Source organism: Acanthisitta chloris, unplaced genomic scaffold, assembly GCF_000695815.1.
Source record: "Acanthisitta chloris isolate BGI_N310 unplaced genomic scaffold, ASM69581v1 scaffold20907, whole genome shotgun sequence".
NCBI lineage: Eukaryota > Metazoa > Chordata > Aves > Passeriformes > Acanthisittidae > Acanthisitta > Acanthisitta chloris.
Genome location: NW_008684534.1, coordinates 2,103 through 24,441, shown reverse-complemented (window position 1 = coordinate 24,441; position 22,339 = coordinate 2,103). Strand labels below are relative to the sequence as shown.

General features: G+C 48.0%; 2 protein-coding genes across 2 annotated transcripts in view; one reads left to right on the top strand and one right to left on the bottom strand.

Annotated features, from left to right (window-relative positions):
• PHB2 (prohibitin 2) overlaps positions 1 to 2,257 on the top strand; it is a gene marked incomplete at its 5' end in the record, with an annotated part of 5,876 nt that extends 3,619 nt beyond the window's left edge. The window contains 4 exons of the mRNA XM_009079386.1: positions 1 to 54; positions 592 to 668; positions 882 to 887; positions 1,699 to 2,257. The exon at positions 1 to 54 is cut by the window's left edge and continues 17 nt beyond it. Coding sequence (XP_009077634.1) covers positions 1 to 54; positions 592 to 668; positions 882 to 887; positions 1,699 to 1,729 — 168 coding nt within the window. The remainder of the gene's footprint in view (positions 55 to 591; positions 669 to 881; positions 888 to 1,698) is intronic.
• Positions 2,258 to 7,703: 5,446 nt separating this feature from the next.
• PTPN6 (protein tyrosine phosphatase, non-receptor type 6) overlaps positions 7,704 to 22,339 on the bottom strand; it is a 15,078-nt gene continuing 442 nt past the window's right edge. Inside the window, exons 2-15 of the mRNA XM_009079385.1 lie at positions 17,585 to 17,707; positions 17,099 to 17,293; positions 13,751 to 13,973; positions 12,539 to 12,655; positions 12,248 to 12,361; positions 11,239 to 11,335; positions 10,748 to 10,827; positions 10,510 to 10,659; positions 10,259 to 10,390; positions 9,823 to 9,977; positions 9,460 to 9,527; positions 8,936 to 9,087; positions 8,129 to 8,226; positions 7,704 to 8,008 (exon numbers count right to left, since the gene is read on the bottom strand). Of these exons, the coding sequence (XP_009077633.1) occupies positions 7,900 to 8,008; positions 8,129 to 8,226; positions 8,936 to 9,087; positions 9,460 to 9,527; positions 9,823 to 9,977; positions 10,259 to 10,390; positions 10,510 to 10,659; positions 10,748 to 10,827; positions 11,239 to 11,335; positions 12,248 to 12,361; positions 12,539 to 12,655; positions 13,751 to 13,973; positions 17,099 to 17,293; positions 17,585 to 17,707 (1,813 nt within the window). The 3' untranslated portion in view covers positions 7,704 to 7,899. The remainder of the gene's footprint in view (positions 8,009 to 8,128; positions 8,227 to 8,935; positions 9,088 to 9,459; positions 9,528 to 9,822; positions 9,978 to 10,258; positions 10,391 to 10,509; positions 10,660 to 10,747; positions 10,828 to 11,238; positions 11,336 to 12,247; positions 12,362 to 12,538; positions 12,656 to 13,750; positions 13,974 to 17,098; positions 17,294 to 17,584; positions 17,708 to 22,339) is intronic.

The window sequence follows — 22,339 nt, the reverse complement described above, 5'->3', positions numbered from 1 at the left end:
CCAGGCTACATCAAGCTACGCAAGATCCGAGCTGCTCAAAACATCTCAAAAACGGTGAGCACTGGGGCACAGAATTCCCTTCATCCTTTTGCAGTCCTTGTGCTGTCTCTCAGCCCAGTGGCCACATGATGAGTTTAAGGCGAATGTGATCTGTCCTGTCCTGATCTTTGTTCCTGCTCAGCCCTTCTCTGCTTAGGTAGGGCTTCAGATTTAGCATTGATCTGCAGTTAGACATGAGGCTAAGAGTTCATTGCCCTCCATATGACAAGGCCAGATCCACATCAGATTCCATCACCCACCCTCAGCTGCAGCCACCAAAAGCTCCAGGTTTCCTGCAGGCTGAGAAAGGGGGACAGATAAATGTGGGATCAAAGGTCTTTGTGACAGAGAGACAGAATGAGCACTTTTTTTAGAAAGTCTGATGGCTCTGGGATGGGAAGTCAGGAAATTACAGTTGTTTTGGGGGAGTTGCACTGATTAAGTGAATAAAAGAAGAGCGCTGTGTCTGCAGGGGGAAATAGGTGCCTAGTGCTATTCCTCATGTGCATTTGTAGTCCTTTATGCCATCTCTGTGATGCATTTCTTTTTCAGATTGCTGCCTCACAAAACCGCGTGTATCTTACAGCAGACAACTTGGTACTGAACCTGCAGGATGAGGCCTTCACCAGGTAAAGGATGGCTGGATTTGTCTGCACCCTACCTGTAAAGCTGGTCCCCTTTCTGGAGCTCTCTTGGGATCTTTTCTCTGAGAGGAGCCTGATGCCAGAGGACACAGCCAATAGCGAGCAGCCTGACTGTGGAAATGGGGATTTTTGTAAAGTCTAATCAATTTACTCTTTGTTTTTCTTCTTCTCCACCCCTTACTGCATCTCCTGACACAGAGGAAGGTAAGGCACTGTATGTTTTGATCCTTTTGTTAGTATTTGGAACAAGGGTGTTGCCGTTTGCCTGGTGCCTGGGATGCTTCTGGCTTTGGCCTTTTGGCCCCAGGAAGTTTGTGTCATCTCTACCTCAGTTGTGATGTGAAGCTCAAAGCTTTCTTTGCAAGGACCACACAAACATCTGCATTGAGCAGGAGCTGCTCAGTAAAGGAGCTCCATGTGTGTCCCATAAGGAACGTTGCATGGGAAAGGCAGGAGTCACTGAGGAGCATTCTCTGATCTATAACATATACACAGAGCATCCTGCATTTATGGCAGAGAGGGCTGTAGGAAGGCAGTTAGATGATAACAGGAATTTGTGTTGGTTTGGGGTAACAATCTCTAGGGAAGATGCTTTTGTTACTCTCCAGAAGCTTTACAGTCCATGCTAGAAAACCTCATTCCCTGCTTTCAGAGCTGGCAGAAGTTTGGTGGTTTTGCCTAATCTGTCCCGTGCTTACTGAAAAAGGCAGTGCCAGCTGAGCTAATAGAATGCAGCTGAGAGCTTAGATTTCTTAGAATGAAGAAGGGAAACCAGAGCTGGTTTCTTTTCTGTGGGATCTCTGATCATAAGATCCTTCTTCCTTACCTCTGCCCAGATTCTGTCTTGTTTGTTCCAGAAGGCTTAAGGGGCTTTGTAAAAACTACACAGTAGGAAGGACTTGGGAGTCCAGATCCTTTGGATGTGACACCCCACACCCCAAAATCCATAGTGAGGGTCTGGTTTGGCTTTGCTTGTGCTTTTTGGACTAATGACTCCCTTCTGTCTCCCCTTCAGTGACAGTCTCATACTCAAAGGGAAGAAATGAAAGAAGCTGAAGACTCCTAGAACCAGCGTCGCTGACCAGCAGAAGATAAGAGTGAGGATCTTTGAACTCCCTCCACTAGCACTGTTTGCCCTCACTTTGAAGTTTTTAATCCAGTAGCCAGATTTGGTCCCTGTGCCCCTGCTCCCATCTGTGGTGATCCAGTTACAGGAAGGGGCTCTGCCTCTCCTCACCCCACCAGTCAAGTGTGGAGAGGGGCAAGGAGGCTTACTGGTATTAACCCACGTGGATATAGTAATTTGCCTCTAACCTTCATTAATATTTAGGTTTCTGTAGGATAAAATCAGAATTCTGTTTTGGCCAAGTGAGGGAGTTCTGCTGCCATCAGCACCAGGCTTTTTTTGTAGTAAATTTTGTTTCTCTTTCACTCTTGATCCCAAGAGTACCTGGGACTAAATGCAGGAAAATTTCATTCATTGGGTGCCTATCACTGCTGGAGTATCTAATTTGTATCACGGTTCAGTGATGCTTTCAGACATTTGTAAAAATTAAAAAAAAAAAAAAAAAAAAGAATTTATGTTGTGTCTGAGTGTGCTTAGTGGCTGAAAAGAAAAGGTATTTTGCATAGGGGAAGGTGGAATGGAGATTTTATTTGGTTGAAAACAGAATCAGGGTGTTGAAAGGAAAGGAGCAAGAGAAATGTCCTTCTGTTCCCTGGGAGATCATAGGGTAGGGAGTGAATGAGGAGGTCATACAGCTGCTTGGGTGACCCAGGCTGGTTTCTTAGCTACCTGTAGGTGCTAGAGATGAGTGTAGGTTTATCTGCTTTTCTACATCACAACAGCATTTATGTACTATGTCTTGACCTCTGTTGTTACACTTTGGGCTTTCTCTCCCCTGCACAAGCAGTGTAGGAGAACTCTCCTTCCACTGACTAAACTCTCTTCTGTGCTTGGGTTTCAACTGCAAGATCTTGCCTGCTTTAGGGACAAGCTTCTTCCCTGCCTCACTGGGCTGTCCTGTGCTAAGGCTTAGGACTTGGAGAAATCAGTCTTAGAATTGTAGAATATCCTGAGTCGGAAGAGACTCACAAGGATTATCGAGTTCATCTCCTCGCTGCACACAGGGCAACCTAAAAGTTAACACCATAGGTAAGAGTGTTGTCTAAGTATGTCTTGAACAGAGACAGACTCAGGGTCATGACTGCTTCCCTAGGGAGGTTGCCCGTGGTGTCAGTGGAAGACCTTTTTCCTAATATCCAATCTGAACTTCCCCCGACGCAGCTATAAAGCATTCCTTCATGGCCCACTGCCGGACACCAAAGGGAAGAGATCAGCACCTTCCTGTCTGCTCCCCCTGATGAGGAGATCATAGGCAGCAATGAGGTCAGCCCTCAGACTCCTCTAAGCTGAACTAACCTTGTATCCTCAGCTGCTACTTGTAAGTCACACTGCCTTTTGCCATCTTTGTTGCCCTCCTTTGGACACATTTTAAGATTTTTATATCCTCCTTACATCATGAAGCCTGAAACTGCATGGAGTACTTGTGAGGCTGGACAATGCTGAGTACAGTGGGGCCATCACTTTTGGCCAGTGAACAGTTCCGTGCCTAATGCACCCCATTGGCCTTTTTTGCCTGACAGAGCCAACCAAAATGGCCAGATGCCTTTCTGCAGGGTGGCACTCCAGTGTCTTGTGCCCCAGTCTATATATACACCCATGATTACACCATTCTGGTGCAGAATCTGGCATTTGTTCTTGTTTAATTTCATATGGTTGATGCTTGCCCAGCATGCTTATCTATTAAGATCTCTCTGTCAGGCCTCTGTGCCCTTGAGGGAATCAACAGCTCCTAATTTAGTGCTATCAGCAAGCTTAGTGCATGCTTGACCCCTGTGTCTAGGTCATTGATAGAAGCTTTGAAGAGAACAGGCCCTAAAATGGAACCCTTGAGAACACCACTAGTGACTGGTTAGATGTCACTCCTTTTCCTACAACGCTTTGGACCTGACCCTTCAGCCAGTCGTTCTCCCACTGTACTGTGAACACTTCTAGCTGTATGCCGAACAGTACCTAGAAGGGTTCTGTGAGAGACTGTATCCAAAAGCTTTGCTAAAATTTAAAAAAAACCAACCTTGTTGTGAAAGATTGTGAAGTTAGTAAGGCATAACTTTCCATTTGTGAACTTGTGCAGACTTTGATCAATGAGTGCATTGTCTTCACCTCTTTCAATAACTGCCAGAACAATATTTTCCATAGTTTTACCAGAGTAAAACTGGTAAGCCTGTAATTACCAAGGTCTTCTTTCTTGCCCTTCTTGAAAATTGGGACAACATTTGCCAGCTTCCAGTTGAGTGAGGCCTCTCCAGATTGCCAAGACTTTTGATAAATAACCAAGAGAGATCTCACAGTAACATCAGCCAACTCTTCAGTACCCCTTGGGGTCCCGTAGACTTGAGTGCAGTCAGTTGCAGCAGCAAATCCCACACTAGTTCAAAGCCAGACTGAGCTTATCACTCCCCCAGCTATCACCATCCAGCCCAGTGCTCCAGGCATTCCAGGGCCCAACATTTGTGTCAAAGACAATGGCAAAGGCAGCATGGGATGTCTCTGCTTTGTCTTCCTCACGACTCAGGGATGAGGTGATCCACCTCCCTGAGTAACAGACTAGTGTTCCCTTTAGGTCTATCTTCTGCTGTTAATATACTTAAGCCTCTTGTTACCCACCCCAGCATGAGCCAGCTTCAACTTCAGCTGAGCTTGGACCGTACAAATTTGCTTACTATAGTGAGTAGCATGTCTGTTGTCCTCCTGTGTAGCCCATCCTTGCATCCAAAGTCCATATGCTTTCTGCTGAGTTGCAGAAGGAGATCCCAGCTCAGTCAAGCCCCTTCTGCCCCACTGGCTTGACTTCTGACATGCCTGCTACTGTGCTCTTGAAAAAAGGCCATTAAAAAGTGAGCAGGGGATTCCCAGGGGACCTTACTTAACTACTTCCCTGAGCACCCTAAAGTCTGCTCTCCCCAAGTCCAGAGGAGTAGCTTTGCTGACAGTTTTTCTCATATCACTAAAAATTGTAAACTCTTTCATGATCATGTCAAGAGCCCATCTCTATTTACAGCCCACAATCTCTTTCTACAAACAACTCCAACTTGCACTCTCTAGTGAAGAGGAGAGGCCTTTAGGGACCTCTTCCTCTGGTGAGGCAGAGCACAAGATGTTTACAGAAACAGGTAAGATTATGGGTTCCTGGTTTAAAACGTACTGGTAATCCCAGCCATAACTTATGCCCATAGGTTTTGACTTGCAGCGTCAAGGAAGCATGAATTTTTTGAACCAGCTCAGCTTTGAAAATGCATTCCCAAATAGCCACCCCCAAAGCAATCTGTGTGTAACAGTACCTGTGTAAAGCAGAGTAGCCTGCTTGCTTCAGTGCTACATTTTGTGATGTACAATCATGGAGGTTCTTGTTCAGACTAAATTCTCTGTAGACTGGATGTTATGGATACATTAAGCTTAGGGATTTGAACACAGTGAGGTTCTCAGTAGCCTGAGCTTGCTCCACAAGATGTCTTCATTTTCAAGCTTTGATTAGTTTAAACTAACCCTTGCTATGCCTTGCTTTAAGCTGTGGCACCTTTTTAAGAAGGAAGTGAATTGAATCCTGTCTCTTGAAGCTTCCCAGAAGTCTAAAGCAAAGGTAGGTGTTTCTTTAGTTTAGGTATTTAGCCTCATCCCCACATGGCTTAGAAGAGGGTATCTGGCATCATTGAGAGGTGAAACAGTATAACTCCCTCCACCCATCTTTACTTATGCCCATTTTTTCTCCCACTGTCTCTTTCCTGCTTCTTCATCTGGCACAGCAGAATTGCAAAGCCAGCTGGTAAATGCACATGCCTATTGGTTCACAGGCTAAGGGAAGCTGAAGTTTGGCACATGGGAAGAGGGTCTGCTCATAGTGTCTTCTGTCTTCCAAATACTTCCAACCAAGTTTCTTGCCATATCAGATGACAGCAAGCAGTGTCGTTCCTCCCAATATATTGTGTCTCAGGTATGTGTCTGTATCTTAGGCAGCTTTTCTCACAGTCATGTGCTCCAGCAACAGCTGCTGAACTCCAAAAGGATGGGATTGCTGCTCTGGCATTGGCTCTGCCTTTGCTTGCTTGAGACAAAGTTTGCAGCTGAGGGGCAGAATGTCCCCTAGAACGTACAGGACAGCATGTGGTACTACTCCTCCTTGGGGCTGTGATCTATCCCTCTTAAGCTTTCCTGTTGCCTAGACATAGGGTGAAATTCTAAGATGAGTTCTTTCATCTTGAAAGTACATTATTGCTGAACCTGTGCCATGCAGTGTGGGCTTGGGGGATACTATTCTCAGTGTTAGTATGGCTGAAATCACTACAGCGTCTATAGAGCTTGTCCTCTTGTGCACTGTCCAGCCTTGCCTTGGCTCTGCTGGCACCAGATCAAAGCAAGGAACTTGGCTGAAGTTGCCTAAATCACCCTGCCCCACCTTGCTGATGGGGCCCCTGCTCCCTCCTGCCAAGGGCATGAGTGTGGGCACATCCTTGGGCAGGTGGCAGGATAACAAGGATGCAGTGTGTGCTTCCAGCTGGTTTGTACCTGCTTCACCTTGCTGGCTCCCAGGCAGGTACATCACCTTGCAGGCACATTGGCCATTGCCACTGGAACAGAGTTAAGGTGCATCCCATTCCTTCTCTTTTCTACCCCTTCCCCAGCCTGGATTTGTGCTCATAAACTCAGAGGAGAGCCTGGTCCTAAAATCCCCACCACAAAGCACGGGATTGCAATCACAGCTGGACTTCAAAGCGCTCAGTATGGTCCTGTGTCAGACAGCTGATAGTGGCTGATGGTGCAGTTATCTTCCCACATGGGGACCTACAAGTGGCTCAGACCAGACAAAAATCCCCTGTCCCACATTTCCAAGCATTCTTGGTCTGGATCCTAGGTCCCTCTATGACCTAGCTCAGACTTTTCCCTGAGTGGGACTGAGCTCTTCCAGCCATTAGCTCTAACCAGATCCAAGACACCTGAGCCATCTTTGAGTAGCAAATGCCCACAGCCTAAGCAGTACCTGCTAGGCTGTGAGCCTAGTTTTAACTGGCAAGACTTTAAAAACCGTGCTGAGTCCCGTTCTAACTTCCCCAAGGACAGGCTCTAGCACTAAGGCATGCTTTCCAGCATTCACAGGACGATCAAATCATGGTGGGAAGGAGCCTTTGGTCCAGGCTGCTGCTGCAAGTGGCACTGTTACCAGCACTAGGTCAGATCAGATGTGGCTTCGTCCATTCAATTATTGACAATTCCCAAGCAAAATTTAGGTGCAAAAGCTATGTCAGAGTTTGTCACAGCGGAGTTCCTGTGCTCAAACTTCCCTGATGACCACCAACACTCGAGCCTCACAGCAAGAAGCCACCATAATTGGTCACAGCTTCTGTTCAGGAATCTGAAGGCTGCAGAAAGTCATGAAAACTAAGCTAAAGCTGTTCTTGTAAGTGAAATCAGGAGTACAGCTATACTCAGGAAAATTATAGAAAAAACCTTTTGGGACTCAGTAGTCAAACAAATACACATTTATTTACAAACGCAGAAGAAAACATGGCCATCACATCAAATTCTGGTATATTTACAGCATCCAGTTGAAGGACCAGATAGAGAAAGGATCATAGGGCAGACAGTTGGTATTAAGGAAAGAGGAAGTTTCCTGTTGAATTGCAGAGGAGCTGAGCTGAAAGGGGCCAAAACCTTCACACACTTGAATAGCTGTGGCTTCAGGAACACTTAACAGGCTAAATTGTTAACTCACTGCAGTGGGCAGAGATGCAGCTCCTGTGATGACCTTCCTTAGCTTTTCCTCAAGAAGTCCACTGAAGCTGACACAAGAGAGGTGAGTTTGGCCCCAGTGCTCAGGGAGCAGGGGAAAGAAGGGCTGTGTTGGTTTTTTTCTTGCTAATGAATGAAGAAGGGGCAGCAAGAGGCTTTGCTGGCCTGCACAGGCAAGAGACCATGAAGTGGGTCAGCTGAGCTGCAAAGCAGTCTGGTTCATCAGGGCACTGAAAGGTGGCACAGAAGTGAAGAGGAGGGCCTAGTTCCAGTCCAAGAGCAAGGAATGTGAAACTGGCCAGCCTGGATGTCAGCTCCAGTCCTACACCAGAGGTTCAAAACCCCCATGGGGCCACCTGCAACGTATCATCATTTTTTCTTTAGTGAGCCTTTCAGCTTCTTCTCTGAGGAGCGCTGTTTCCGCATCTTCTCCTCCTTTTTCCCCAAGTTCTCATAAATCGTTGACTCCTCTTTCTGCCTGTAAGACCAGGGAAAAACAAGGGGAAAACTGAGGAAGAGGAAAAAGCCAGCCAAGCCAGCAGGCAGACTATTGCCAGAGACAGGCACAGCTGGGCCTCTGATTTAGGTGAGCACTTACTTGGAGGGTTTTCTTGAAACCTTGGTGTGCACATTCCTCACTGCAGGGGGATAGGCAATGTTCCCATATTCACACTCGTTTGGCTTGCCTTTCTGGGACTACAGGAGAGGAAAAGCAGACTGAGAAGTGTGTGGTCTGGAAGAAGTATGTAAGATACCATGGAAGAGTTCTGCTTGTTAAACCATGTTTTGTGCCAGGATCTCTGGAGGTTGGTGGATTGCTGAAGTCCCCAGGCTCAGTGCTCTCTGCTGCTGTCAGGTGAGCAGCAGGGATGCAAATGCAGCCCTGTACAGGGGGAACAGTGGGGCTACAAATCTCTGGAGGCACTGGAATGCCTGAGAGTGCCAAATGTCAGCTAAAGAATATTAAACAGTAGCAGGCTCTGAATGCTGCCAGAGGCTACAAAGAGATAAAAGATGTCACTTATCAGCTAGCAGGAGAAAATGCTGCAACTGCAGAACCAGGATGGAATAGACAAAGAGGAAAGGAGAGGATAAAGTCTTTGTCTGTCCTAGATTGAGCTTGTAGCAAAACAGCACTTGGAGATGTTATACTGAACATGGTTGAAGTAATTGCATTAAAACTTACTGCTGCCTAGTAGTTCAGAAGGGGCTGGTACTTGGAACAGGTCTTCTTGAGCCCCAAACTTTGAAGAGGGGAACAAGAACTCAAATCTTGCTGCACCACTGTAGTCTGTGTAGCACTGGGACCAGTGCTAGCTTAAAGCTTGTGAAACAGAGCACTCATGCTCAGAGCCAGCACCATGCATGGCCTAGGCTTACAGAACAGTGGAGTCCCCTTTCTCACCTGGATAACTTCCAGCTTTTTCTTGGTTGCCTCTATGAACTCGCAGATGGCCATGTAGATGAACTTGTACTGGGCCTCTGTCTGCACCATCCCAGACCGCTGGGCCCTCACCATCTGGATGGTCTTCTGGATGTCAATGTCACAGTCCAGCCCTAGCAAGGAGCACCAGAAAACCTTAGAGACATGTTCACTGCATCCCTCTCCCAATTCTCTACCAAAAGCAGTCCAAGTGGATGTCAGTCAAAAAGTTTCCAACTCCTTCCATACTCTTTATTCCTGTTTGGACCTCCTATCTCAGCTCAGCATCTTTCAAGTCTGACCCTGGAAGAAGGGCCAAAGCTCAGGGAAGGCTGAAGCCACAATAAGTGGATGTGGTACAGAGTTCTAGCAGCACACCTCCTCAGGGCCATGGCAGGATCTCTCCCACTGATACCTGATAGTTTTCATCCCTCTTCAGCTGGACTGAAGGGCACAACCCTCCTGGCTAGGCCAGTTCACTTCAAGGTATTTTGAGGTCCTCTTACCCTTGGTGGAGATTGTTTCCACAATCATATCAATCACAATGATAGTCCCAGTGCGGCCAATCCCAGCACTGCAAGGAGAGGACAAGCAGAGGTCAGAGCAATACAGCTCCTAAAACAAAATGCAGCTGCTTCAGAGGAAGGATGTGGCTCATGACAAAGCTGTCCAGCAATGCCATGAAAGAGTCACAGATTCACCTGGCCGAGAGTTTGGTTTGGGGGCATCAAAGAGGAAAAAGCAAATATTGGGGCTGGCATATGCTCCACCCCATCCTGGGGTACAGGTGGAAGCAGCAGGACAGACTTTTTATCTCTCACCCTAGATAAGGGGTGGAGGATGGTTCAAAACTTGGCCTCTGTACCAACCTGCAATGCACCAGAATAGGCCCTGCATTTGGGATGCTCTCTTGCTTCTGGTTGATCTGGTCAAGGAAGCTGAGGATTCCTCCTGGCTCACTGGGGACGCCGTGGTCAGGCCAGCTCAGGTACTGGTAGTGCCAGATCTCACGCACAACCTTACTCTGATAATAACAAAGCACCTCACTGGTAAATCTGCAACCCAGCCCTGCCCCTGGCCTCTGTCCCAGGGAGAGGTGGGTCTGAAGGCAGAGGGAATCTCTGCCTCCTGCTCACTTCTTGGTGATTTCACCAGTGTGATTCCAGCCCAAACCAGGTGGAAACAGCAACCCCAAGAATAATACAACAGCAGTATCACCACAGCACCCAGCAGTTCCCAGCTTTAGGTGTATGGTGACTGTTAGACCCATGGACTCGATGACAGCCCTCAAACAGGCACACTCACATTAGCCATCGGACACACACAGAGGTGCCGGAGCCTGTACTCCAACGCATTGTGCTCCCCAATGTTCTCCACAAGGTAGGGACCGTACTCCTTTGTGCTGCCTACCTCTGGCCAGTAGGGCACACATTTGTTCTGTATGGGGAGAGAGGGCAGGGTGATGATGGGCAGAAGGTAGGAAAGATAGAAAAAGCAGAGCAGTGGTTGTAGGGGAAAAGAGAGCAACTCCAAGACACCTACAGACTTCTACTTACCCGCCCTTTTTCCACCTCCCGTGTTGTCATCACGATAATGCGTGTGTTCTCCTGCCACACCATTTGCCAGAAGTCATTGACTGTGGCATCCAGGCAGCCCTGGCTAGCGATGTAGGTCTTGGTGCACTCATCTGGGCTGATCTGGGTGTTCTGAGTGTAGACAAGGGAAAATCAGAAGGGCCGCAGGAGCAGGCAGGTCTCCCATTTTGGGCATACAGCCATCTTTCAAGAGACTCACCTTAACATAGTTGGCATTGATGTAGTCAGATCCAGGTATATTTGGGTCCCTTCCTTGGAGGATGACTCTGGAGTGATCAACTGTGAATGCAGTGAAAGAATAAACAGTGCAATGAGATACTCTGGGCACAGCCACACGAAGTCCCTTCGCTTCCCCAAGCCACCTCATTCATGCTTCCTACTGCATGCAGCTTGCCCCATCTCTCCTTCCCTGGGGTGAGATCAATCTCACTCCATCCTCCCATCTTGCCGCCCCTGTGATGGACCATCAGAAGCTAATGAGCCTGACTCAACCCTTCCTCCTTCCTTCAAGGTCATGAAAAGACTGTGACCTCCCTCAGCAGCTCTTAAGTCCTCAATGCTGCACACCTTGTAAACTGCTCTGGAAGACAGAGTGGGCTGAGGCAAGGCCAGGGATGACTTGGACAGCTCTTCTTTGCCCATCTGTGTCTATTTGGGGTTTTTTTTTAATAGCAGAGAAGCAAGACTCACAGGGCAAGATGTTCTTGTATCTGTTCTTGCTCTTGTTTTCAGGTCTCTGACCTTCATGACGGTCAAACAGGTGCTTGGCTTCCTGTTTTTGAAGATTCTGAAAGCAGAAGAACAAATAATCCTGGCAAGGTCACAATGTACAACGGGAGGTGGGCACTCAGAGGAACAGTGGTGACTCTGGGGACACATGAGCATTCTTGTGGGGAGCTGGGAAGCAAAAAGCAAACCCAGACTTGAAAATTCCAAGGTTTGTGCCCTTACTGTCTTGGTGATTCATTCCACATTTCTACCTCACTGTGTTCACTAAAAGATGACCTGCACTCCCCAGGGGAACAGGTTCCGAACAGAGACTGTCCTGCTCTACTCTGGACTGGTGTGGCCTCATCTTAAATGCTGTGAGCAGTTTTAGATACCACAACATAAGAAAGATATTAAGTTATTAGAGAGCATCCAAAGGAGGGCAACGAAGATGGTAAAGGGCTTTGGCAGGAAGCCATACAAGGAGCGGCTGAGGTCACTTGGATTGTTCAGTCTGGAGAAGAGGAGACTGAGGGGAGACCTCATTGCTGTATACAATTTCTTCACAAGAGGAAGTGGAAGGGCAGGCACTGATCTCTTCTCTCTGGTGACCAGTGACAGGACAAGAAGAAATGGCATGAAGCTGTATCAGGGGACATTTAGACTGGATATTAGAAAAAGGTTCATCACCCAGAGGGTGTGTGGGGACTAGAACAGGCTCCCCAGGGAAGTTGTCACAGCACCAAGCCTGACAGAGTTCAAGAAGCATCTGGACAATACTCAAGCACGTGATATCATTTTGGGGATGTACTGTGCAGGGCCAAGAGCTGGACTCAATGATCCTTGTGGGTCCCTTCCAACTCTGAATATTCTGTGATTCTTTCAGAGATAAAATGACAAGACACACAAGAAGTTTGTGTCCAGGAAGAAATTGAGGTGGTGCACAGGGAATTCCCAAAAAGCCAAATAATATCACTCAGCAGTTTCTTACATCAAATTCTTCCCAGAATCCAGCCTTGGATGTCTCCTCAGAAAGACTCTTCTTGTTCAGTTGCTGCACTCGATTTTCAATGTCAGCAGCATTCACCCTTGTAGCGTAGTAGGGCTGAGGATGGGAAAACACAATGGGTTGGCATGACAGAGAAAGGGGGAGAGAAAGAGACACTACTGGAGAGCAAAGTCTCTTTTGTGCACTGTGGAGAAAAGAAAAGGGACAGAAAGCAGAAACAAACAGCAAGTCAGTCCCTCCAAAGGATCCCTAAAACCAAGAAACTGGATTTACCTGCTTCAGGTACACAAACGAGCCAGACATCTCCTCAATTCCAGTCTTCTTGAAGTGCTCCACCAGATCTGTCAAGCTGTCAAACATTTCAGCACCTCCAACGGTGTAGCGTCCATTCTGAATGGAGGAAGAAGGTAATGTCTCATCCACAGAACCATGGAATGGTTTGGGTTGAAAGGGACCCTAAAGGGCATCTGTTTCCAAACCCCCCTGCCATGGGTAGGGACACCTTCCACTAGACCAGGTCGCTCAGAGCTCCACCCAACCTGGTCTCAAACACCTGAAGGGATGGGGCATCCACAGCTTCTCTGGGTAACCTGTCTCAGTGCCTCACCACCCTCACAGAGAAGAATGTCTTCCTAATAGCTAATCTAGATCTGCCTTCTCTAAATTTGAAGTCATTCCCCCTTGCCCTATGACTCCATGCCCTTGTAAAAAGTACCTCTTCATCTTTCTCATAACCCTCCTTTAGGTACTGGAAGTAAGGTCTCCCCAGAACCTTCTCTTCTCCAGGCTGAACGGCGCCAATTCTTTCAGCCTGTTCTATAGATAAAGTTGATAAGGCTCAGGGAAAAGGCAGTGCTGGGGGCAAAGCCATAAGCACCAGTCTCCACCATCTAGAAAAGCATTTGCTCTGGCAGGGAGGTCAAACGGGAGTTTGCCCTGGAAACACTGAGTTCCTAGCACAGTGAAATGACTTGGGCACTCAGTGAATGGAAGACCAGAGAGGATATACTTCCCTCAAATCTCATTTAGGGTCAGTTGCTCTCTGTCCTTGAAACCTCATATTCCCACATGAAAAAAATAGGAGAACTTGTGACAGCCAGATTGGTAACATCCCTCAGGCTGTGTGGAGGCCCTGCAGATACCCCTCCTCTTCCTCCTCCTCCTCCAAGAACTGTTAACTCTTTTGATGAGCTCGTAATTAGATTGTGAATCTTCCTCTCTCTTTTCCTGCAAACTCCCTGTACCAGTGTTCTCAGTCACACTGAGCCCTGCCTACTCCTGTGCCTGAGTGCCCATTCCTGCCCATGGTCACTCAGGCTGGGGCAAGGACACAAGGAACCTGCAAGGTGACAGGACTTAGATGCAAATTCAGAAACACTGCTGGTGGTAATCAAGCTGACAGGTCACAAGCTTTAGAGGACATGATCAGCAGAGATTATGAGAGACCTCTTCCACTCCCTCTCCTTTTGCTCTCCCACTGCTCACCTCACACATGATCTTGATGTGTGTGACCTTCAGTCGGGCCTCAGAGGCACTGGTTGCCCCAGCTGGTGGAACATCAGACCCAGGTTTAAGCTGGTCAGTGAGGACAGACAGGACAAAATCCCCAGGTTTGCTGAGGCTTTCCCGCACCAAGAAGGTCCAAGGAGTGGCTTTAGCCTGGAGAAGTGACTCAGCTGCAGGGCCTGACAGATGCCCATGGTACCACCTAGAAGAAAAACAAGAGTGTGTCAGAAGAGAGGTGGAGATGCAGTAAGTGGATGCCCTTGAGCTGATACGCAAAGACAGCAACACTGGGAAAAGGTGAGGGAGTAAGAAAGGTAGGGGTAGACAGAGGGGAAGGAATGAGAGGGAGGGTAACCAAGGGAGGAAAACCATCTTGGGAAAAGCAGATGAGAAGAAAATAGAGAGCTGGCAAGAAGAGGAAAGGGCAAAGGATGAGGCAAAGGCAGAAGGGACCCAGGAAGCAGAATGCTAGTACCAGAGGACTCAGTGCAAAAGCACCAAGTGTGACTCCGTTGTGTGACACACATAAGCACAGGTAAGCAATATTTGCTGGCTTGAAGACCAGTTGGGGGAGGGTAGTCTGTGGGTTTCAGCACCTCACAGTATTACTGGGATTCAAACCTTACTGCTACAAGGTGCTCTCAAAACTCAAACACCAGAGAAACAAAAATAAACCCCCACTGAGTCAGAAACTCTCCCAGCAGATTTCGCAGCCACCCAGACAGTTGTATTGAGAACAGATACATTAAAGAACCATTCCAGCAACCCCTGTCTCTGAAACTCAATCACCTTTTCAATCAAAGGATAATTCCTATTCTCTGGGCATGTCACACTGCAGCAATCAGCCTAGCCACAGGAGTGAGCACCAGGAGCCGCCTGAAGCCCATATTCTGCTCCTAGTGTTTACACTGTTGTTGATCCATGTGCACATTCCTGTCCTCAATGTGAACACCCAATCAGCAGCTCCTCCCAGCACCAGGTGAGGAGCATCCCCATTTGACCAAGGTGCTACCTTGGTCAAATGGGGATTGCAATCTACCTTGCTGCAGGACTGGACCCAGGGCACAGAGGGACACAAGTGTGGTGCAAATGGCACAGCTGCTGCCAAGCCCCTGCCCACCTACTGAGGTCTCTGGGAAGGTATGTGCCTGCCTAATAGGATCTCACTGAACTGTGCAGTGTAGGTGAAAGTGTGGTCATCAGAATCAGGTTGGGACATGGGACAACTGTGACCTCTCTTCCTACTGGGCTCTTGGCTCTGCAGAAGCTCCAGAAGTGATCCAGGTTGTCTCTGTGCAGATCCTCTAGTTCCTCATGCCTGTCCCAAGCTCCACAGTCTCTTTGGACCACATCAGAAGTCCTGGGGGGCACTGTTGAGCTGCCAAGTAGAGACATGGAGGGACATGTTCACTGCAGCACTGTCCTGCTTCTACAAAACTCACTTGGAATCTGGAGCTAGAGATCCAGAGTATAGAAAGCTGAGAGTTAAGGTGCTCTAGGCACAGGGAAGTCTTCTGAATTACCCCAGTACTCCTGGTACCCAATTTCTGGTGGAGCTGGGTCTGAACCCATCTCAGCCCAGGTGCCAGCACAGCCCTGGTGTTCCTGCTCCCCTTCACTCCTTCCCAGCTTGGTTTCAGGCAGGGAACTTGGGTCCTTCTCTTCCAGCAGGGATGGACCTGGTTCAGACAGTACCCTCTGGTCCTGGGACATCCCCATGCTCAGCTGCAGCTGTGTGCTGGGCTCTGTGCTCGGGGTGGGTTGCAGCATGGCCATGTTTGCCACAGCTCTGTCCTGCTTCTGCAGACCTGCCCCATCAGCTGGAGACACAGCTGTTTTGGCCACCTCCCCAGGGGAACAGCATTTCAAAAGCAGGTAGCTGTTGCATCAGACTGACTTGTAGTGTCCCTCCTGCTTGCTGCAGGTACCTCAGCAAGCCCAGCCACGCGCCCTGTGTCACTGCGCACGGCCAGGCTGATGCTCAGTAGAGGAGCCAGTGTGGTAGGACAGTGGGAGCAGGTTTGATGCCCACAGAGCAGCTAACACTGAAGACCTGGGGTGGTACTGGTGAACCTCACATTGTTAGGGGGCTATCTGTTCCCAGGAATAGAGAATGATTTCAGGAGGCCATGCCCCAGTCACAGAAGCAGCGGGGTCATTGATTCACCCCTGCATCTGGTCAGAGCAACACATTCTCCTACACACTGCAAGAGGTGGGACACAGTTATCGACCTTGGCAAGTAACTTCATTTAATCCTCACCCCATCCACTGCAAGAAGTAGCTGGTGGCTTTTATTGCATGGCAGTCATTAATTTCTGAACCTCTTCCCAAAGAAGCGTTCAGCCACCATGTGCTCAGATGCCACCTAGGGATCAGTTGACCCCTCCTGCTCATCAAAGAGGTCTCAGCCTCTTCTCCACAGGTAGGATGGGGTTAATGGGTCCCATTGCCCCCTTCCCTTCCCCCAGCATAGCCCAGTTCTTCAAAGCCACGTGATGGAAAATCACTTGGGGAGAGAGTGAGAGGAGCTTTCGTAAGAGCTGGGGGGGGTGGCGGTGTGTAAGTTTCCAACCACAGAGAGGAAGGGAGGAAACTGCAGGGCCACAATGCAACAGCCTTGACTGGAGAGGATAGCCAGCAGCAGACCTGACACTTCTGCAGCCTGATCCCAGAGCAAACTGAGGTGTACCCTGATGCTTCACCCAGGGCATCTTTGCTCCCTGCCTCCAGATGCCCAAGTAGGATCTGTCCAAGGAGGACTTGTCCAACCTAGAGCAGGGCACCACAGCTCTCCAAGCTGCAACAAAGAGCCTGAAAGCAAAATGCAAGGGCAAAAACCACCTGATTTGATTTAGGAACTTGGCGTCAGAGACACATGCAAAGCGGCAACAGGAAGGAGACTAAGCGGGCTAGGAATAGCAGGGGAACATGGTCCTGCTCTTAGCAACATGAGTCACCCTGGTCCAGAATAACCAAAGAAGGTTGGGGCAAGACTGAGGGCTTCCACACAACATGTCACCCTACAGACCGCTGCAGACCCACACCTAACACCACAACCTGTGCTTTTAGGAACAGTATATAAATAGCAAAGGCAACCGGAAACCAGAAGTAAAAATAGAGCCCTATAAGGTCTGCTGTGATGGGTCAAGGTATGTCCAGCTATTCCTGTGGGTGCTGACCCCATGGATACATAGGAGGCTACAGGAGGCAGGCAACACTTTTTGCAGGATTTGCCCTAGGGATGCAGACAGGACAGAACGAAGGCCATGAAACACAGAGGAGGTTTCATCACAGACACATCAGCTCCTGCTTTGCTGTCCCCATACCTCTCTGTTGTGGGGTCGGAACAGTTGAGTGGGTATCGCAAGTCGATGATGGTTCCATCTTTGTCCTGCAGTGAGCCCTGTTGCTGTGTGTAGTACTCCACCAGTTCTGACAAGGTGGCAAACTTCTCCCCGCCATACAGGTCATAGAAATCCCCAGTATTCTGGATGCGGATGTGGGTTACCTGATCACCAACCCTGAGGAATGAAGCACAGGGCAGTCCAGTGAGGCAGTTGGAAAAGAGGCAGAAAGTGTTCCTCATTACCTCCTCCCATAGAACCACAGCAAACCATCCTTGTGAAAAGAGATGGCTGGAAAGAAAAATTCCTGGGGCAACTTGAGGGAGGGTCTATAAGATGCTGGGAAGCTCAGGTTCTTTTACAGCCTGGAAAGAACTCACAGGAATGGGGACAGGATGAAGAAGATGCCACGAGACACAGAGAATCTAAGCAGTCTGTGTATGTAACATTGGAATCCAAATTACCTACCGGACTGAAAGAGAAAAATCCCCCTGATTCTTCCGACTGGGTCTGGCCAGAAAACTTCCAGGGACACCTCGTCTCTTCAGTAAGGCTTCAGCTTCCAGCCCACTCAGGTCACGGTGAAACCACCTAGCAGAGGAGATAAAAGCAAGACCAAGGGAATAAAAAAGGCCAGGCACTATTGTGGTGACTTGCAGGGTAAAGAATGGTCCTTGGTCAGCATCCCTAGGTGAGAGCCAGCAGCAGCATCCCTTCCTACCTGATACCTCCCCAAGCCTATGAAAGGTATCCATTTGAGATATGACCTCCAGGGTGACCACCCCTCTGATCTATCCTACTTCCTTGGTCCCCCTCCTTACACATACAGACTTCTCAGCCCCTCTTACCTCACCATTGTGGAGGACGCAGGAAGAGAGGCCCAAGTGGCTACCACCAAAGCAACTCAAGAAACACAGAGGAAAAATCAGTTTACGCTGGTGAGAAAAGGGAAGTCGGAGGTTTGTGCTGTTCCTGTGCCTCTTATGCCAAGCTGTTCCCGTGCCTCTTGGGAGCTGGCCATGCATCTCTCCTGGAGTCTACTGTCAGTCCATTCAGACCTTTTCCATCCACCTTTTCTGGAGAGCTGCCTTGATCTCTGACCCTCTGTGCAGTGCTGTCGGGCAGAGGCAGGCGCAAGCCCCTGTGCAGCAGGGCACACGTGGCTCCAGGAACAGGAAGCATTCTGAGCCATCAACTCCCCAGCCCCAAGCTGCTTTGCACACACTTCTGCTTCTCCTTTTGTGTCTTTCCTCCCCATCCCCCCTGTTAGCTTTGGGTCCCTGTCTTTTTGCACACTAGGGCTGACTCTGTGCATGCATTTTGGCTCCCAGCCATGCTCACAAAATTCAGTTCTGCATGTCCTCTGTTCCCCTTCTTCTCCAAGAGGCCAGTGAGAGACATGAATGGTTCCAAATATCCTACGTGCTCTGTACAGGCACAGGGACAATCTGTGTGAACCCAGAGCTGCAGACTTCAAGGTCCAGGTTAGCTCTCTGAGCACAGCAGTGCCTGCCTGAAACCAGCCTGCTGCGTGATGGGACTGACATGAGCAGCGGTAGCTCAAAAGCAGTGGGAGGTGGTGGTGAAGCTGCCTAGAAAGGCGAGCAGAGACCAGGACAAGCAGCTACTACCTACAGCTGGGCCCAGACAGCACTGAGAAAGCTTAGCTGAGGACCTTCAAAGTCCCAGCATGGCATACTGAGGCCAAAGCTGACAACCTGGACAACTAGGTACAAAGAAGGAAAACTAACCATTCCAGTCATCTGGATGTTTACAGCTGCAGGCCATGACTGCCCTGTCCATAGCACTGGTTTCAAGGTCTGCAGGCCTCATGAAAGAATAGGAGCTAAGCAGCAGCTTAAGAGGGCAACCCAGCTGGCAAAGGAGCCTGACTTTTCTCTGGGGCCATCTCAGCTATGCTGTGTGGTGATGGCGTGGTGTGGGCAGCAGGAACAGCAAGAGCCTTGCTTATTTCAAGTACGGACAGCTGCAGACTGTCCCCACACCATTAGACTGGGAAATCCTGCAGAAAGCTGAGTAGGCTGCTAGCTAGGACTGAGAAAAAAACCTCATGGCCAAGACAGAAAATAACAACAAAGGGAAGTGCCAGAGGGGCCAGTGGGAAACTAACCTTCATTGCTAGAAAGGCAAGCCAAGCACCTACAACAGCTTCCTTTGAAATGCTTCTAGTTTCACACACATTATGAGCTGGGGTGCAGTGAGCTGCAGGGATCCAGCTGTACTGACTTAAAACTGATACTATAAAAAGAAAAGGAGACTAGAGACATAGAGAACTGTACTCAAGGGAACAACTTCTACATAAAGTTGTGGAATTTGCACTTAAATCAGTGACACTCTAGGAAAACAGCAGAGGAAAACAGTATTGTTTCATGGTAGGAGAGAAATGGCAGAAGTCCATTCTTCTTCTGGGCAGAAGTCACAAACGAGAATTCCCCATACCTAAATAATATTAGATTATGTTGGGTTCATATGAATTCAAGGCAGATTAAAAAAAAAAGACCTAGGCATCCCTATACCAGACTGAAGGAAAAAATCAGTCTGAGGAACTGAACATTAGTTGGATATGGGGAAAGAGGGAAAAAACAAGGTAGTGAAGAGCCCAGAGCAGAGTAGAAAAGGTGAGTTAGCATTAAACCCATGTAACTCAGTATTCTCCAGCAAGACAAGCCACAGGGTGCAGAGTGACTGACCCATTACAGTATTTGTGTGGACACAAATCCCATATCACATAATTTGCAGGATGAATTTATGCTTCTGGTTGCTTTCAGATCAAGAAAGGACTGGATGCATACAGGTGCCTTGGTGTCTCTGATCTGACCCATCTACTTGAAAACTACCAGGGAGGAGCTCCTGCCAGTAAGGGAGGGAAATATCACCACAGAGAAGACATCGGTTGGTATCTTTGAGGCTGTTCTCCCAAATGGCTGCAGCATGGAACAGCAGATTATAATTGAGCCACTAAAATACTTTTAAATATAATTAACAGGTCAAGAGATTTCAGCGAAGAGACTGCTCTTACGTTGTTGTTTGGCTTTCAGTACAACATGGGTGTTAGAACCTCATCTTGTAAATCCAAGCCACAGCAGGAACAAATTTACAGGAGAAGATAAATCAAATAGCTAATGAAAAGACACCGACATCTGGACTGCTGTAAAGAAAAAGGCACTGAGAAACTGGAAAGAATCCAGCATAAGACCTTTAAGGCAGTGAAGAGGCTAGAGCACAGCAGAGGCAGAGTAAGCTGGGTTTATGCATCTTGGAGAAAAGATGCTTAAGAAAGGATTTAACAGCTGTCCAAGACTACCTAAAAGGTGATGGGAGCACTTGGAGATGATGAGCCAATTATTCTTTTTGAGACACAACAAAAAGACAAGAGGCAACAGGCATAACCTGCAACAAGGGAAATTCTGATTAGATACCAGGAAAAATTACACACGTGCTCCCCCCTAAGGGCAGTTCAGCACTCACCACAGGTCCCCAAAGCAGCAGGAGAATCTCCACTCTGGGAGGTGCTCAGGACTCACCTCAACAAGTCCCTGAGTAACCTGATCTAGCTTTGGGGTTAGCTCTGTTGTGAGCAGGGCATTGGATTAGGTGACCCAAAGGTCAAAACGGTTGTTAGAGTAGAGGACAAGGTTATGTGTAGAGTTTCTTTTCCCCTCATACTTCATAAGCCTGTATTTGCAGCTACTTGCAGAGTAGCAGTCAAATCCATAACAAATTTTGCATCATCTGGCAAGGATGCAGTGCTCAGCTACAGAGACAGCCCCCTCTTTGACTTGCTTATAACCTGTTGCCAGCCTCTTTTTTATTAACATCTGACTGTTGTAAAGAAAGAAAATGCAGTGACTGACTCCTAATTCCTGTTCAATTCCTCCAAGCTGTTCATGGTACAGACCTGTAACATCTATGTCTGTCCTCAGCTCTTTGCCAGGCTGAAGACTCCAGCCCTATTAAGGTGTTCTTCATACAGAACTTTTCTACACCTCCGATCACCTTTGCTGTCACTCTCCAAGATGATTCTATCTCTGGTGTCCTGTTTTGGAGATAATGGTAAAGGTGGGCACAGAACTGTGGTGTCCAAGATGCTGGTGAGTCATGACAGTGATGATTTCTTGTATTTGTTCACAACTGAACACTGAGCTACCAACTGCATGGACTTATACATATGATCAGAGTGTCACTCAAGAGAGGCTACAATTAGCTAACATTGTTTTATATGTAAGCTTCAAATTATTTTGCTGTGTGAACATTATTTGACATAGGCCTGTATGGTATTTCATCTGCTGCTCTATCACCCACTCATTCACTATCACAAGGTCCTTCTGCAATTATTCACAGTCAACTCCCACCCTGTTATCCTGAATAACTTTCTACCATCAGCCAATTTTCTTACCTCACTGAGCTCTATTCCCAGGTCACTTGGGAATATACTAAATGGTGTATATTTGACATTAGGCCCCTGTGATCTGACCGCTGATGACTTCCCTTTGCTGTAAAAATGGGATGTTAATTCCCACCTTCCATTTCCTGTTTTCTACTGTCTCTTAACCCAAGAAAACCTAACCGTTTTTATGCCATGACTTCAGCTTTATTTAAAGACCTTGACGAGAAAATCTCATTAAATTCTTTAAATCCAAGGAAACTGTACCAGCCAGACTCACCTTATCCACAAGCTTGCTAAGTCCCTCAAAAACCTCCAGTTCTACAAGACAGGATTTGCCTTTACAAACGCAGATGCTGACCCTTTCTGTAGTATCACGTTCATTGTTTCTCCGTTACACTGTCTACCCTCTTGATCAGATAATGACTTTATAGTTCCATGCTTCCCTTGTGTTTAGGGGATCTAATCTAGAACCCTTTTTGAGAATCAGCATTGCATTTGTTACCTCTAATTCTCAGCCCTAAGATGATTTCAGACGGGAGGTTTTGCTGTTCTGTACAGAACTGCATTGTAGTTCAGTTATTAGTGCAGAGTGAAGGCCATCTGGGCTTGGGGAACCGGCAGATGGACATTCTTCCTGTGACTTGCCGGAGCCAATGCTCTCCATCAGGCCATAGGACTTCAGGACAGTGCTAGACCACAGTGGTTGTCCAAATCCTTACTGCAGAATAATGCTAGTGAAAATTCCATTTCCTGACACGCTGCCACTGCAGTCTCCAGAGCAGAGCACCCATTTGAACTGACCATGAAGATTTTAA